This window comes from Indicator indicator, chromosome 13 (assembly GCF_027791375.1).
Source record: "Indicator indicator isolate 239-I01 chromosome 13, UM_Iind_1.1, whole genome shotgun sequence".
Classification (NCBI taxonomy): domain Eukaryota; kingdom Metazoa; phylum Chordata; class Aves; order Piciformes; family Indicatoridae; genus Indicator; species Indicator indicator.
The window spans coordinates 29280243-29297078 of NC_072022.1; the positions used below are offsets into that span (position 1 = coordinate 29280243).

A 16836-nucleotide genomic window follows, 5' to 3' on the forward strand; every position below is an offset into this window, starting at 1 on the left:
TATTAGTTATAGATTTCCTTTGTGCATCCCTCTGTTGGAAATGACTACAGATACTCAAGACAGCAAATATGAAAACCAGAAACACATGAAGGGAAACAATTAAGTACCTGTGAGAGACTTCCCAGCATTCAGTGGAGGAGCAATGACTTTGAACAGCTTCTGCAACAAGAAAGCAGGCTGTGCTCAAGCAGCTGGGAAAGCTCAAGGCGAAGACCCTGCATGGTTTCAAAGGACAGCGCAGAAGGAAGTCTTTCTCCCAGGAGCTCTGCTTTCTTGCCATGTCTTACACCAAGACGTGACACACAATGCTTTTCCCTGCTGATGGTATGACACAAAGCAGGCAGCCTTCACTGAGCCAGATCTACCCCTAAGCACAGTCCACACTGCAAAAAGCAATCTTCAGCACATCAGAACATAACTGACCACCTGCACTTCCGGTTCCTGAACCTGCTGCCATCAAGCCCTCAGCCTATCCAGCAGGGTGTCCAGAGAGCCTTTAGTTTGGGTATGTAGAATGAGGACCTTGCAAGTAGGTTTAGGCTGGACCTTAGAAATTCTTTCCCAGTGAGAGTGGTGAGACACTGGAACAGGTTGCCCAGGGAGACTGTGGATGCCCATCGGTTGTGATTACCAGCAGCAGCATCAACAAGGCTCGAGGTGTTTCCCAGGGGCAGAGCCATGGTGCTGAGGGCCATAGTTAGCCCTGGCCTTGGTAGAGTTAGGGAATGGTTGGACTGGGTGAGCTTAAAGGTCTTTTTCAACCAACTGATTCTACGATCAGCAACAAAAGTGTTGGCAGATGGCTTTGCAATGCAGTCTCCTTAAGCCATCAAGTTTTTGTCTTTTACTGCTTTTGGTTTATTTTCCTAACACACCTGAATCTCCTGCAGAGCACTGGCAGAACATTTGTGTTCTACAGCAGCAATTGCAATCACTTTGCTCCTCCAGTGCCTCTAGTCAAACAAATTGCTTATATCAGACAGCATTTCACCCCTGGTGTGAAAAAGGATAAGAACCCACATGTTGAATGAGAAGATAATGCATTGGTTGAAATGCTGCTCCTCAAAGCAGCTGTGCTGGACACAGCTCACTGCGGCCAGCAGCCTCCCTACCTCCATGGGGCTGATGAAGTCGTTCATGCCACTGTTGTACACATAGATCATGGCATCATAGAGGTGGTTTTCCCAGCAGAGGAGAACTACCTGCAAGGCAAGCAAAGCACAGTGTCAACATCCAGCTGCTCAGAACTCCAAGGCTTCTCATTCTCTGGTCTCTCAAAAGCAATCTCTGCCCTTGCATCTGCATCAGCCAACAGCACCTTTGAAAACAGAGTGAGAGTTCCCCCTTGCAGGATCACCTTCTGCAAGGACCACAAGTCCCCAGGTTTATTGCTCACACAGCAAGCACTGACTGTAACTGTCTAGATTCTACCATTCATAGAGTCGCAGACTGGCAGGGGCTGGAAGCGACCTCTGGAGATCATCCAGTCCAAGCCCCCTGCCAGAGCAGGGCACCCAGGGCAGGGCACACAGAACACAACCAGGTGGGCCTTGGAAGGCCTCTCTGGGCAGCCTGCTCCATGCCTCCAGCATCCTCACACCAAAGAAGTTTCTCCTCACGTTGAGGTGGAACCTCCTGGGTTCCACTTTGTGTCCACTGTCCCTTGCCCTGTCACAGCACACCACTGACAAGGGTCTGTCTAGTTCTTGACATCCACCCTTCAGATAATTATAAACATTAATCAGATCGATCCCCTCTCAGTCTATTCTTCTCCAGATTAAACGCCCCCCTGGGCTCTCAGCCATTCCTCACAGCAGTTATGTTCCAGTCCCTTCATCATCCTTATAGCCTCTGTTGGACTCTCTCCAGTATATCCCTGTCCCTCCTGAACTGGGGAGCCCAAACTGGACACAATACTCCAGAAATGGTCACACCAGGGTGGAGTAGAGGGGCAGGAGAACCTCCCTTGACCTGCTGGCCACACTATTCTTAATGCACCCCAGGATGCCCTTGACCCTCTTGGCCACCAGGGCACATTGCTGGCCCATGGCTCACTCATAACCTGCATGATGTTAAGGAATATAAAACAAAATCAGTTCTTCAAAACCCTTGACTGCACTTCGTTTGCCTTTTGCTTGGGTTACTTAAACAATCAGTAATGTTCCCAGCAGTTCCCTCCTTGCAATGGAAAACCACACAGCTGCCTGCTGGGCTGCCGGTGACCATTGCTGGCTCCTGGGGAGTTTGTCACCAACTGCTCCTGAACCACTCCTCACCCAGCCTGTGCTTGGTGTTACCCTGACCCAGGTGCAGGACCTTGCCCTTCGCCTTGTTGCACTTCATGAGGGTGGCTTGGGCTCACCTCCGCAGACTGTCCTGGCAGATGTGTAGTTTCTGACACGTTCAACTGATGAAGCATTAAGTTCTGCCAGGACACAAACTGGGGGGGCAAAACATGTTTGATGGGAGCATGCATGTCACAGGATAGACACAGCCACGTGAATTCCCACAGGGATCTTAAGTTCTGTTCCAAATTAGTGACCAAAAGGCACAAACAGCTTGGCCCACGTGAGTGTGGTCTGTGCCAGAAGCAGCACCTTGTGTGCGTGCGCCGTGCTGGGCTCACATGCACAAGGATTGCACCAGTGGTGATGTCACTTTTTCAGAGGAGCTCAGCTTGTGCAGCACAACAGCTCACCTGCTGAATGTCTAAGCTGGTGATATCCATATGCACAATGCAGGATTCCAAGTTTTCCAGCCTCTTCTTGTCTTGGAAGTGAAGCAGCAAATCTTTCATTACCTGAGCTGTGATTCCCATCAGCTTGTCACTTAAGATATATGGCTCCAAGCACTCCAGAAAGATGCCTTTAGCTACAGAGTTCTCACTCATCTTATCGTAGATCTGGTTAAATAATAGATCCCTAGGAGGAAAGAAGCATTTAGTTATCAAATAATCTTCTTAACATCTCCTTTTTATCTACTTTGAGGGCTCCAACTTAAAATCCTCCTCCTCTGTATTTCTCAGCTCAAGGCACAAACAGCTCCTGTCCTGTTCCTGGCAGCTACACAGAACAAATTGGCTATGGATGTTGCAGCAAAACAACCTGCTGAGGGGAGAACAAAACAAATCTCTAAAGGCAGCTCCTTTCTTAAGGAGAAGGTGTGGGGAAGACAGTTTGAAGCAAACGCCTCCTCCTCAACACACCAAGGAAGCTTTCAGACTCACTTCAGAGTACCAAGCCCTCTGGCAGCAGTTCTTAAGCACTGCTCTAAAGTGGGATGTGCTGGGGGAAACATGATGGCAAGGTTTGGAGGAACCACATCACCTGCCACTTAAAGGAGACAGCTCAGCACCACCCTGACTGGTGCTCTGCCTTGAGGGCTTGCTGGCAAGCTCAGACTTACGTGCGCTGGAGCAAGAGGCAGTAGTCAACAATGACAGGCACCACATCCTGCAGGAGAAACAACAAGAAGCTCTGACTGCTGGAAGAACTGCCAAGGAGCACATCCTGCAGGGCACAGAACCAAGGCTGGCCAACAAGGAGCAGAGGCAAGGAGTTCTCTGAACCAGCTGGTGGCTGGCACAGTTACAGATTCTCCCATCTGCTGATCCTCATAGAGAAAACCTCCAGCCACACTTCTGCAGAGGACACAGGCTGACAGGCTCTGCTCTGCCACCAGAGCCCTGGCCTGGTCAGTGCCACGCAACAGAGGGGAGAGATCAGGTGAACCACAGCAATGTTTTTCAAAATAACATTTTTGCAACGAAGTTTCATTAAACAATTCAAAAGGTCCAGCCAAGTGAGCCTCCTGCAGCACCATACCTGAAAATGCTGCTCCATGACCTGGATTTTGCCTTGCTCAGGACATTTCTTCAAAGATCGATCAGCATAATGGAGAAGGATCTCAACCATCTGGATGACAACACACAAGAAAATATAAATCCCACACCAAGGCCCTAATCAGACTGAGCTGGGAGCTGGCAAACACTAAGTTCTGTGGTCTCATTCTGCCTGGGCAGAATCACAGAATTTTAGGGGTTAGAAGGGACCTTGAAAGATAGGACTCCAAGCCCCCTGGCCAGGGCAGGGCACACAGAACACAGCCAGGTGGGGTTGGAAAGGCTCCAGAGGAGACTCCACAACCTCTCTGGGCAGCCTGCTTCAGGCCTCCAGCAGCCTCACAGGGACAAAGTTTTCCCTTCTGTTCCCCTGGCACCTCTTCTGCTCCAGCTTGCCCGCAGTGCTCCTTGTGCTGTCCTTGGCCATCCCTGAGCAGAGCCTGGCTCCAGCCCTGCACATCTTTATCCCCAGCCAGGAGGGCAGCCCTCAGGCTCCTCTGCTCCCAGCTCCAAGCCCCAGCTCCCTCAGCCTGGCCTCCCAGGAGATGTCCACTGCCTGCAGCAGCTCTGTGCCTCTGGGATGGACTCTCTCCAGCAGTTCCCTGAGTCCCTTCTTGAGCTGAGGGGCCCAGAACTGGACACAAGATTCCAGATGTGGCCTCAGCAGGACAGAGCAGAGGAGCAGAAGAACCTCTTCAACCTGCTCACCACAGCCCTTCTGATGCACCCCAGGATGCCCTTGGCCTTCTTGGCTACAAGGGCACATTGCTGGCTCATGGCCATCCTGCTGTCCCCCAGGGCCCCCAGGTCCTTTTCCCCAGAGCTGCTCTCCAGCAGGTCAGCCCCCAGCCTATCCTGATCCATGGGGTTGTTCCTTCTGTAGAAGGAAGATGGAAGAGGCTGCCAGGACACAATGGCATGACATGGCATGAGAAATGGCCCAATGGGGTACTAAAGGCCTACACTAAGCAACCAAGGGCAGCCAGTGTGGCAGTCACTTTTCAGGCAGATGAACAGATCCTGCAGCCCAAGGCTCATCCTGCAGCCCAAGGCTCATCCAGGTCACATTTCACCCAAAGATAAGTTATAGTACCTTTACCAAACAGCACAACTTCTTTACCTGCAAAGTACAGATGAAGAATAAATGCAGGTGAAGCATCACTGCAGGAATTGTGTATTTTAAACATTCTCTTACCAGGAAAATGTTCCTGTAACAACTGAACAGGAACAAAGGCTTCAACTGATCCCTGTCCATGCAGAGTTTCCATCCTGAGTCAGCAAGTTACAGACTGGTTGCCATTCCTGAGTTAGCTCCAGGAAAGGTTCTCTGTACTGTGAGGGGACCAGAGGTTTCATGGACTGCAGGATGATGCCACATTTGGATCTGACAACGCTGCAGAATTTGTTCCTCCACCTTTACCCAAAAGGTATTTCCAAGTCTCTCCTAAAACCCTGCTGCCAGGCCCCACAGGAGAGGCACATGGACAGACTCCAGAGTCAGATGCATTCCCTCCTGGAGGACTGAAGCCATTCCTTCCAGTCAGGATCACATCAGCATAGAGGAACACCTGGTGAGGAGCAGACCAGCAACTCACCCTGTCTGCAATCACTGCTTTCCGCTTGCTTGTGTCCCCAGACAAGCCTAGAAGGGGGATGAAAAATATTCAATAACTAAACCACAATGAAGCTTTTCTCATTTAAGCTACCACTGGAAATATAAAAATCCCACAGTTCAGATGGTAGCACCACTGCCCTTGAGATGCAGAGGTCAGGATACCCAAACACACACTTCAGCGTGCTGTTTTTAGCCCTGGAGAGCTTTACTGTCCCAAGGTCAAGAGCCTTCCAGCACAGCAATGGCAAGAAGGATCTGAGTGCTACCACTGACAGAGCCATTAGCAGAGGGCTGGCACAGGCTAATTGCTGCAGGATGCCTGGATGCAAACAAGCTGAATTAAGTGCCTGGTAAAGAGAAAAAACAGCTAAAAGCCAACTCGCAAAGCCAGTGGCTTTTGGAACACTGGGCAGTTATCTGCTTCACTGCCTGCAAGCGAGACAGCAAGAGGAGCACCTCCTGAGAGCCTGAGTCTCATCTGTCAAAGCCACCAGAAGTTAGTTGCTGGGAAGTGTGTGTGCCCAACCCAAATCAGACAGCACAAGTGGCAGGTTCTGGCACAATAAACACGTTCATCAGAGCAAGCCAAGAGCTCACAGAACATCCTCCTGCACAGCAGACACGGTGGCAAGAGCCAGCAGTCCTTCCAGTGAGTTCTGCAGGCAGAGGAGACCTGAGTGAAGGTACCTGCTTGGCAGAGCTGACAGAAGACCACCCTGCAATCACCTACAGCTCATGCAAGACCTTCAGGAGTATTTTTGCAGGGTGGATACCTGACACCTGAATCCACCCCCATGGCTAGGTGACAACAGGCAGGACTCCCAACACAGGCTGTCTGATGTGCACTGGAAGGCAGAAGGCTGGTGAAGGGACCAGAACTCTGAAAACCTCAATCCAAATAAAGTTGTTTCTCCCAAACTCAAGCAGCAGCATCCTACTTTCAGTCAAAAAGTAAAAGTAGATCAATGCCTCCCAGAGTCTAACTTACCTACTACAGCCTTTGCTTTGCCTTCAAAGAATGACCAAGCCAGAGCCAGGGCATCCGTGAGACGCTCTTGTTTCAGCAGGTGGTCAACTCTCTAAAATAATCAATAATATTAGACCCTGGGGTTACAGAAAAGAGTCACAGAATCATGCAATGGTTTGGGTTGGAAGGGTCCTTAAAGCTCATCCAGTCTCAGCCCCTGCCATGGGCAGGGACATCTCCCACCAGTACAGCTTGCTCAAGGCCTCATCCAGCCTGGCCTTCAACACCTCCAGAGAGGAGGCAGCCACAGCCTCCCCGGGCAGCCTGTGCCAGTCTCTCCCCACCCCCACTACAAAGAATTTCTTCCTCATCTCCAGTCTCAATCTGCCCTCTCCCAGCTCAAAGTCATTGTACCTCATCCTACCACTCCCAGCCCTTGTCCAAAGTCCCTCCCCAGCTCTCCTGAAGCTCTTCAGGTACTGGAAAGCTGCTCTAAGGTCTCCCTAGAGCCTTCTCTTCTCCAGGATGAACAGCCCAACTCTCCCAGCCTGTCCCTACAGGGGAGGTTCTCCAGCCCTCTGTGATCATCTTGGTGGCCTCCCCTGGCTCCTCTGCAGCAGCTTCAGGTCCTTCTTGTGCTGGGGGCCCCAGAGCTGGAGGCAGTGCTGCAGGTGGGGTCAGAGCAGAGCAGAGGGGCAGAATCCCCTCCCTGTGCTGCTGCATCTCCCTTGTATGAAGCCCATTTAAGACCAGAACCTCCCAGTCATTCCTTCCATCCAGTCCAAACATTCCCTAACTCTGCCCAGGCTGCTGCTAATCCATGGCCATAGATCACTAGAACCTGAATGCAGAGGGTTTCAGTGGGTAGAGAAATGATCTTCTACCAATAGAAGACCTAAAATCCAAAGACCTCTTGATGGATTTCATGGTGCAGCTCCTGCAGCAGCTGGACACAAAGGCAGTGAACCCAATGTAACCCCTGTGTTGGCAGGCTGACTGCCACACACTGCTGACAGGCACTACTCCACTTGTGAGCAAAGGCTGAAACCTCCCCCGAGCCTGCAATTGCATGCAAGCAGGAGTCCCAGCATGGAAAGCAGTGCTGTCTGTGTACAGCAACCAGGGACACTGAACAGTGCTCACAACATGCTTCACCAATGCTCCCTCCCAGCTCTCCAGTTAGGTTTAAGCAATTCAAACCTACCAAGCTGTGGTTTTCCTCTCAACATACCTCTCTCCAGCTCCTCAGTGTCACGACATGAACAGACTGGAAAACGGAACAAAGCAAAAGTTATTTACCTCCAGCTGCTCACACAGGCTATGGTATCCCACAGCCCCACCAGAGCCTGCTGGGCCAGCGGAAGCCAAGTAAAGCAATCCTCAACCTTAAGTAAAAACATCCAACTAATGCCAGCAGAAGCCAGGCTCTCTGTGGCCCTACAACCCATCTGCTCCAAGAAACCATCCCTCACTTCTTCTCCCACTTCCACTGGCCATGCTACAAGCACCCTCTCTGCCTCTGCACAGCCAGCCTGCACTGCAGGGCAGGAAACATCAACAGGAAACTTCTGTCGATCACAGCCTGGCAGACCTTGGAAGGGACCTCCAGAAATCCAGATCATTCAGTCCAAGCCTCTGCCAGGGCAGGGCACACAGGAACATATCGGGGTGGGGAGGGAGTTGGAAAGTCTCCAGAGAAGGAGACTCCACAACCTCTCTGGGCAGCCTGCTCCAGGGCTCCAGGACCCTCACAGTACAGAAATGTCCTCTCATGTTCAGAAGGAGCTTTCTATGGTCAAGTTTCTGCTCATCGCCTCTTGGCCTGTCACAGGGCACCACTGAGAAGAGTCTGGCCCCATCTTCTTACACCCACCCCTTAGATCTTGGTAAGCAGGAATGAAATTCCCCCTCAGCCTCGTCTGCCCCAGGCTAACCACCCCCAGCTCTCAGTCTCTCCTCAGATCAGAGCTGCTCCAGGCCCCTCAGCAGCTCAGTGGCCCTGCACTGCCCATGCTGTGCACTCTGGTTCTCCCTGCTGATTTGTTTTCTTCTGTTGACTCTGCAGCACACTTAGGACAGAGAAGCTGAAGGCCAGCACAGGGTGTCAGTGACACCATCAACTCTGAAGCAGCATAAAGCAGGACACTTATGACAGTGTCTTCCTTAGCCCTGCATTGGCTGAGACCCCATTACTGCACACTTCTTCAGTTACATAAATGTACAAAGGATCCAGAAGATGAGCTACCAGCCCCAGGCCACGCCCTCTGTATTGAGGACTGCCCACTGAGGCCAGCCAGAACATCTCTTGCCCCGAAAAGGGACAAAAGAATGACACACACAAACGGATTGGAGAGTGATGGGAAGTTTAAATGGAAAAGCGATTGGTGAAACTACAGAAAACTACACAGCATAGTGGCAAAGAACATCCTAAAGCATACAGAGTTCCTTACATAGTACCCAGAGGCTTCCCAATCCTTCCCTCCTCCCACCTGAGGGTCTAACCAAATTCTCAGGGCTCTTTCTTCCCCCCTCCCGCTGCTAGGCAAGTCTCAGGCTGGCCAGGTCTGAGACTGCCCTCCCCTCCATTCTCCTCCTGGCATTAGGCCTAGACAGGCCTAAGAGGCCTTGAGGATACTCCCCCGGCATTACCCGATAAGAGAGGGCATCTCCCACGGGGGCAGAGAGGGAAGAAAGAGGAAGATAATGACTTTGCAGTTGGACTTATAGGGCGCAGGATTTATGGGTAGAAATACACCGTTTCCCATGTCCACCCCTACTGGGTGGGCACCCAGGGCACCAGAGGTGTATCTCATGCAGCAGTGGCAGGGGGCACCCAGCCCAAATTGCCACACCCACATTTACCTTAGTCCCAAGGTAGAAGATCTGCCCCCCACAGCTGCTGATGGATTGGTAACAAGCTTTCTCTCCAACCAGTGCCTGGAGAGAGAAGAATGATGTGCAACGAAAACTGCTCCTTGGTGCTGTAGAGTTTCCCAAGAACCATCCATGCACCTGAACTCCAGAGCCACTCTGGGAGTCCAACAGGTGAGGATCGGCAGAGGCAGCCCAGGGTGCTGGCAGTGGTAAGCACAAAGCTCTGCTGTCACTGCTCCCTTTCTGTCAGTGCAGCCCAGAGTGCTACTGAGCTCTGGCTGCCCAGGAAATGCGACAGAGTCAGAAGGACCACAGGCAGTGCTCTGTGGCTGTCTGCAGATGCAACAGGAATTCTGGAGCCTCTTCCATAGAACCCTAGAACAGCTCAGCTTGGAAGGCACCTCAGAGATCATCTGCTTGAAGATCACCTAGTTCCAACCCCCCTGCCATGAGCAGGGACAACTTCCACTTCAGACAAGCGATAATTGTGGCATCTACAAGCACAGGAACTCTGCCTGATCCTCTCTAGCCCTGCACAACCACCTAGGAGGTAGGCAGGGAGTGCACTGGATGAGTACCTGAGGAATTCAGGGTAAAACTGGATTGGAAGGGATGCTAAAGATCATCCAGCTCCAACCCCTGCCATGGGCAGGGACACCTCCCACCAGCCCAGGTTGCTCAGGGCCTCATCCAGCCTGGCCTTCAACACCTCCAGGAAGGAGGCAGCCACAGCCTCCCTGGGCAACCTGTGCCAGTCCCTCCCCACCCTCGCTACAAAGAATTTCTTCCTCATCTCCAGTCTCAATATCCCCTCTCCCAGCTCATAGCCATTTTCCCTCATCCTGGCACTCCCAGCCCTTGTCCAGAGTCCCTCCCCAGCTCTCCTGGAGACCCTTCAGGTACTGGAAGGCTCCAAGGTCTCCCTGGAGCCTTCTCTTCTCCAGGATGAACAGCCCCAATTCTCCCAGCCTGTTCCCCCAGGGGAGGTTCTCCAGCCCTCTGCTGACTACCATAAACACAAACAGGTCCCTGTGCCTACCAGGGCTTCACTGACGTTGCCTCCTGTGGCCAACGATTTGAAGTGGCTGCTGTTGTAGACCAGCTGCACCTCTGCCATCTCCATGGTCTCCAGCTCCTCCTGCGTCTGGCGGTCAATGATGTGCAGCTTCTCCAGGCTGTCCAGCAGCACAGCTGTGCGGGAGTTGATCCACTGCAAACAGCAGCATAGGGCAGACTTCAGCAGGGCATGCAGCCAGGGGCCAGCTGAACAGACTCTGGCCAGAGCTCCCAGAACCAGTACTGGAAAGTTCTAGAATCACAGCATGTCAAGAGAAGGGAGGGACCTCTGGAGATCATCCAGTCCAAACCCCCTGCCAGAGCAGGGTACCCAGGGCAGGACACACAGAACACATCCAGGTGGGGTTGGAAAGGCTCCAGAGGAGACTCCACAACCTCTCTGGGCAGCCTGCTTCAGGCCTCCAGCAGCCTCACAGGGACAAAGTTTTCCCTTCTGTTCCCCTGGCACCTCTTCTGCTCCAGCTTGCCCCCAGTGCCCCTTGTCCTGTCACTGGACATCCCCTGTATGTTCAAGACCTTGCACATGAAAATGTCTTTTTTCCCCATTGCTTCCAGGATTATTTTTCAAAAAGCCAAGCACATTTGTCAACAAACTTCAACTCCAAGCTGATGTGGATGGATGTCCAGCTTGGGTTTCCTTGCTGTACTCTGAAAATGTTTTTCAGAGCTGAACAAATTTTTTTGTTGCTGTTGAAATAATCAAACAACTATCACAATCCCAGAACGTCAGGCTGGAAGGGACTCCAAGACACATCTGGTCCAACCTTTCTGCAGTTGAAAGGAGCTGGCTCAGCACCCTGGTGAGCTGAGTCTGAACACTGTCCAGTGCTGGACACTTCCAGTTGGTTAGCCTCAGGTGAACACAGTCACTTCTTATGCTACTTGTGCCAAGCCAGCAGCAGAGAACCAAGGGCTGTCAAGACACCTTCACAGGAGAGCCAGTGCAAAGAAAAATACCAATGATGCATCCCAGAGGAGACTTACAGTGAAGTTGATGAGGTCATAGTGCAGATGAAGCTGCCTCTGCTTAGTGACATGTATTGCACCTGTGTCATCTCTCTTCACCTGCAAGAGAAACCAGACAAGGCTGACTCCTTCAGCTTCTGCTCCCTGAGGGCATCAGAGCAGCTCAAGGCATCCTGAGCTCCCCTCCCCTGCCTCCCATCTTATCTAAGGCTATTCAGTCCCTAAAAGGGGTGCAGACTTCCACCATGTGTACAGAGCACCAAAGGAGGCCTGATGCTTGTTCACTGACTCCCACTGCAACCCTGAAACGGAGCTGTCTTGCACCACCTCTCCTCATGTGAAGGGTTCTCTCTCATCCCACACAGGAACCTTCTGCTTACAAAGTCAGAACTACAGAATGCTCATCCGGAACTGGTATTAATTCACTGGAACTTAAAAATAAGCATTCTGCAAAGAAAAATAAGGTGGCTTTTTTACATTGTAGCATTGTGAGAGAAGGATGTGAATGCAGGTAAGATGGTTGCAGCACTGACTGTAGCCCAGCTGGGTGTATGTGCTGGGTGCTGCTGCACGCACAGACACCTGCAGCCAAGACAGCCTTACATGAAAACCCTTTTCTTCCTTCCCAGGTTCACCAAGAGAGAACATGGAGCAGAAAGAGAATTTAGTCCAGACAATGATCAAGCAAAGCTTAAGGTCCAAGGCTGCAGCAGAGCTGGGAAACAAACTTAGCACTCCAAAGCCCAGGTGCCAGATTTTCTGAAGCCCAGGCAGTGCTCTCATACTGAAATCAGAGGTGAAATAATCCTCACACAAGATGTACCAAGTGTTTTACAGACTCACATTTTAAAGCAAAACAGAAAGTGATTTCCCTGAAAACAACTCACTCTTCTACAACCAGTAGAAGTGAGGTGAGCAGCAAACCAGCAACTCTGAAACACACCAAGCTCGTGCCTGCAGAGTCCCAGGGAAGGGCAGCGCTGCTTATTGAAGAACAGCACCCAGCAGGTTTTTGTTCTCAAGCTGGTTGCAAGCTGTGGACATCCCCAGCAAGCACAGACACCACACAGCTACTGAGACAGAGGCTCAGCCAGCCGAGGGTCTGTGTAAGACGTGAGATTCCTACAGGCAGCACCCAGCACCCAAGGCTTACCAGGAGAAAATGAACCACATCTCCTCGACAGAAGGCAAGCATAGGGTTCACAGAGTTCTGTACAGCCACGAAGTGCCAGGCCAGAAGAGGGACACTGGAAGGGTCCATCTGTCAGACAAAAAGCACAGCCAGTATTGGAAGGCAGGCAAGGCAGAACCTCAGTTCCAGGACACAAGCTGCTCATCAGCTGCTGCTTGCTGGCTTTGCCAGGTACACACCAGGGCTGCAAGCAGTTTCCTGATCTGGCCTTCTGTGGTCACACAGTGCAGGGGCAGCCTGTGCCTTCTAGCCAAGTGGATGGACAGCCAGAACAAAAGTCATGTCCTAGTGGCTTACCCTAATTCCAGTCTCCCACAGACTGAGGCACTGCCAGCTGCAGCTTGCTAGTAGCCTTGTCTCCATTTCCCAACCCAACACACCTGACATCCTTCCCCAGCTGCCTTTCCAAGTGTTTTGTGATCTAACTCCTAGTGTTTTCCATCCCTGCAGTTAAGAGGTCTACTGTATGGTTCTTGTGGAAAGCAGTGGCACCAGTCCAAGGTGACTGTAGCCACAATCAGCTCCATATCCCATCTGTGATGCACCCAGGCTGCAGCAGCTGAGGAACTTCTGCATCACTCTCTCCCTCCCTACTTGTTGGAGAATCAGCATGGTCACACAGGCACAGCCTTTCCGCCTCCTGTGCCCACCAACTGCACACCTCAGACCAACAGACCAACACTGCGCACTGGCCCAAGGCAGAGCTCACTGCATGCTGACAAAGCACTGACAGCAAACACCTGGTTCTGATCCCTGCACCTCCACTCTAGGAACTGTCTGTGGCCATCACCCCCAAAGCAACTCCCTGGCACCAGGACTCACACGGCCATAAGGAAAGGTCATCCACACCTTCAGAGATGGCTTCAGGCCAATCACCAGGATCTTCAAGAAGAGCAAAAGGATACAGCTAAACATTTGAGTACACACCAGTACACTCCCCTGTGACTGCCCACACCAAGCCTTCTGCAAACACTGAGTTACCTTGGTTAGGGAGGCCATGGCCAGCAGGGAGTACTGGGTGATAGGGTGGTCTCTCAGCTCAACTTTGGCATGTAACGGCTCGATGCAGCAAACTTCCCCCTTTGAGCCACTAAAGAGACACCGAGATTCACACGTTCTCACTCCCATAACCCTCCTGGAAGGAAGAGAAATCAGCTTGGTGGCCAGGTATCAAGAGGAGCTCAGCCCAAGGAGCTTATGAAAACTCAGGAGTGATCTTTCATGAACACTCTTCTTAAAAAGTCCTTACACAGCTCCAGCAATTGCTGCTTTTAAAGTGTCACTGGAGGCAGTCACAGCCTGGCAGGGGTTGGAAGGGACCTCCAGAGATCCTCCAGCCCAAGCCCCTGCCAGAGCAGGGCATACAGAACACAGCCAGGTGGGGTTGGAAAGGCTCCAGAGAAGGAGACTCCACAACCTCTCTGGGCAGCCTGCTCCAGGCCTCCAGCACCCTCACACCAAAGACGTTTCTCCTTGTGCTGAGGTGGCACCTCCTAGATTCCAGCTTGTACCTGTTGGTCCTTGTCCTGTCTTTGGGTACCACGAAACAGAGCCTGGCCCCTTCCTCCTGACCCCCACCCCTCAGGTATTTATAGACATTGTTCAGATCCCCTCTCAGCCTTCTCCTCTCCATACTAGCCAGCCCCAGGGGTCTCAGACTTTCCTCAGAGCAGAGATGTTCCAGTCCCTTCATCACCCCCATAGCCTCTGTTGGACTCTCTCTAGCAGATCCCTGTCTCTCTTAAACTGGGGAGCCCCAAACTGGATTCAGTACTCTGCCCTGCTGAGACCACACCTGGACCAAAGGGGCAGGAAACTCTCCCTAGCCCTGCTGGCCCCACTTTGCTTGCTGCACCCCAGGATGCCCTTGGCCCTCTTGGCCATAGCTTCATGTTGCTGTCCCAAGGTCCTTCTACATGGAGCTGCTTTCCAGCAGGATGACCCCTGGCCTGCACTGGTGCCTGCTGTATTCCTCCCCAGATGCAGGACTCTCCACACAGCCCCATACAGATGCTCAGATACAGACAAAAGCTCCTTAAGACCTTATTTAACAACAACACTTTGGAATCTGCTGAACAGGCTCAGTCTCCTTAGACTGCCAAACCTTCCTTCCCGTCCCTCCTCCTATTGAAGGGGCCCAGAAGAAAACAAGCGGTTACTGCAGGGCAGCTCTCATTCATGAAACGAGGAAAAGCAAGAGGCAGCACTTTTAGGACAACCACCAAGAGCCTTGGATGAACACTGAGACTGTGGAAAATGCACTGAGGCCTCAACCGAGGCCATCCTTTGCCTGCTCCCCCACCAGCTGGCACCTTGCCTCAGCTGTGCAATCATACTGCAGCCCTATCTGACACCCTGGCCATTCAAACAGCTTTATTGGCTCCAATGGGCTGGAGTTTTTTGCTTAGATTTAGACCCAGCAGCAGATTCTTGTGTATTCTCCCAGGACTTCCAGCTCTTGTCTTACTTAAAGGCCAGCTCGAAGACGGAGCCTCCACTGTCATTGCAGATGGCAAGCGTTGGGTCATCTGTAAACTGAGCAGAGAGTGACGGTCAGAGTGGCACTGAGGAGTGACCACAAAACAGGAGAGACAGATTGTGTGCTCTGGCACTGCTGACAGCAAACAGGAGTGCAAGTCTTGCACCTAGCAGAAAGATGCTTTCCACATGCAGAGGGAAGGCAGATCCTGGCTCTTTTATGGTGGGTAAGGACAGCAAGGTTCTGTGCTCCATCTTCACCCCTCCAGCAGGCCCCTTGCTGGGTGTTGTTACCAAGGCCCCACTGCTTTCTCTGGCAGTTCAGAACCACAGCACAGCCAAACCCCTGTCACCACAACAGCAGCTCCCAGCACCAAGCCCCCCGGGTGGCGAAGGGGCTGCAGTCACCAACAGTCCCAGAGCTGCTCAGGAACAAAGCAGCAAGGTAAGGAAGGGCCACAAACACAGCTGAGGCACCCTTCTGAGTCTGGGCTGCAGAGCAGCATCCAAGCAGCCCTCAACGCTGGGACTGAGCTACAGAAGAGGATGAGCAGGAGCAGAGGACTTGGCCCAGAACATTCACTTCTCTGCACAGGGCACAGATGGATGCAAGGGAGATGCAGAAGTAAGGGAGCGCCTTCATGCCCACAAGCCAGGTCAGACCAAGCAGCACATGAGAACTTGTCCTCATGCAGTGTGCCCCACCAGCACCACCACTCTAGTTCCATGTGGGTCAGGGATTCACAGATTTCACAGCTTTGCAGATGGCATTGGGTCAGAAGGGCCCTCCAAGTGCATCTTGTCCAGCACCCCTGCAGTCACAGGGACATCTCCAGCTAGAGCAGGCTGCCCAGGGACACACCCAGCCTGGGATATCTCAGCAACTCCCAGAAAAGGACAAGAGTAAAGAGTTTGGGTCATGCACCAAAGTCACCAGGCTGTCAAGGAGTATTATGGTCTAGCAAGAGAGCTCTGCAGGAAACAAATGCATGCAAAATCAGATGGGAGTCCTGTGGATGCTGACAACACTATGTTGAATAAGAAGCCCTAGAGGACTTCTCTTCCAACCCAAACATTCTCAGGAATGTGCATGAAAACCTGTTGACAAAAGCAGCTTCCTGCATTTCAAATTCTCTGAAGTTTAAAGTTGGCAAGTCCTGTCCCCAGCTGGAAGCGCTGCAAGTTGTTAGCGAACCATGCTGGACCAACCAGTTCTTCATGTATTTTGCCATCAGAGAGGAGGTGAAACAGGCAATAATTTCTGGTTGCTATGGTGAATCTCAACAGCTGATACTATTTGTCAGCTCTCAAAAACCTCATTTTCTATTATAAACAGAATTCTGCTCGTTTCTCTCACCTCTGGATACTACCATTCGTAGACAGCTGCTCTCATGTGTAAATCTGATGCTGCTGCTCCAGGACAATCAACACATCTGACTGCACATACAATCACCACAGAACACCTTGGGTTGGAAGGGTCCTCCAGAGGTCATCCCATCCAAGCCCCCCGCCGTGAGTGTGAGTGTTTCAAACACAAAGCAGCAGCAGGCAAGGAGCCCACACGGTGTTTGTTACCTTGATGTGCAGAATGGCTGTTCCTGGGGGGTGGGCATCTGTTATGGATCGTAGCAGCTTCCCACTGGCCAAGTCCCACATCGTGATCTGCAAGCAGAATGTTCTCAGTAAATGTTTCCTGCCAAGGGCTGCCTTGGGCCCTCGTACATCAAGGCATTTCCATACTCTCACTATCACCTGGGTTAGCAGGGTCCTTACATCATAGAACTGCTCAGGTTGGAAGGGACCTCAGAGATCATCTACTGCAACCA

The 16836-nt window shown here is 51.9% G+C and overlaps 1 protein-coding gene across 1 annotated transcript in view; it reads right to left on the reverse strand.

Annotated features, from left to right (window-relative positions):
• VPS8 (VPS8 subunit of CORVET complex) overlaps positions 1-16836 on the reverse strand; it is a 69412-nt gene that overhangs the window by 38818 nt on the left and 13758 nt on the right. Inside the window, exons 8-23 of the mRNA XM_054385780.1 lie at positions 16586-16672; positions 15000-15067; positions 13514-13667; positions 13355-13414; positions 12494-12601; positions 11359-11439; positions 10337-10507; positions 9286-9360; positions 7655-7690; positions 6445-6535; positions 5437-5483; positions 3825-3914; positions 3406-3452; positions 2699-2921; positions 1113-1202; positions 108-159 (exon numbers count right to left, since the gene is read on the reverse strand). Of these exons, the coding sequence (XP_054241755.1) occupies positions 108-159; positions 1113-1202; positions 2699-2921; positions 3406-3452; positions 3825-3914; positions 5437-5483; positions 6445-6535; positions 7655-7690; positions 9286-9360; positions 10337-10507; positions 11359-11439; positions 12494-12601; positions 13355-13414; positions 13514-13667; positions 15000-15067; positions 16586-16672 (1480 nt within the window). The remainder of the gene's footprint in view (positions 1-107; positions 160-1112; positions 1203-2698; positions 2922-3405; positions 3453-3824; positions 3915-5436; positions 5484-6444; positions 6536-7654; positions 7691-9285; positions 9361-10336; positions 10508-11358; positions 11440-12493; positions 12602-13354; positions 13415-13513; positions 13668-14999; positions 15068-16585; positions 16673-16836) is intronic.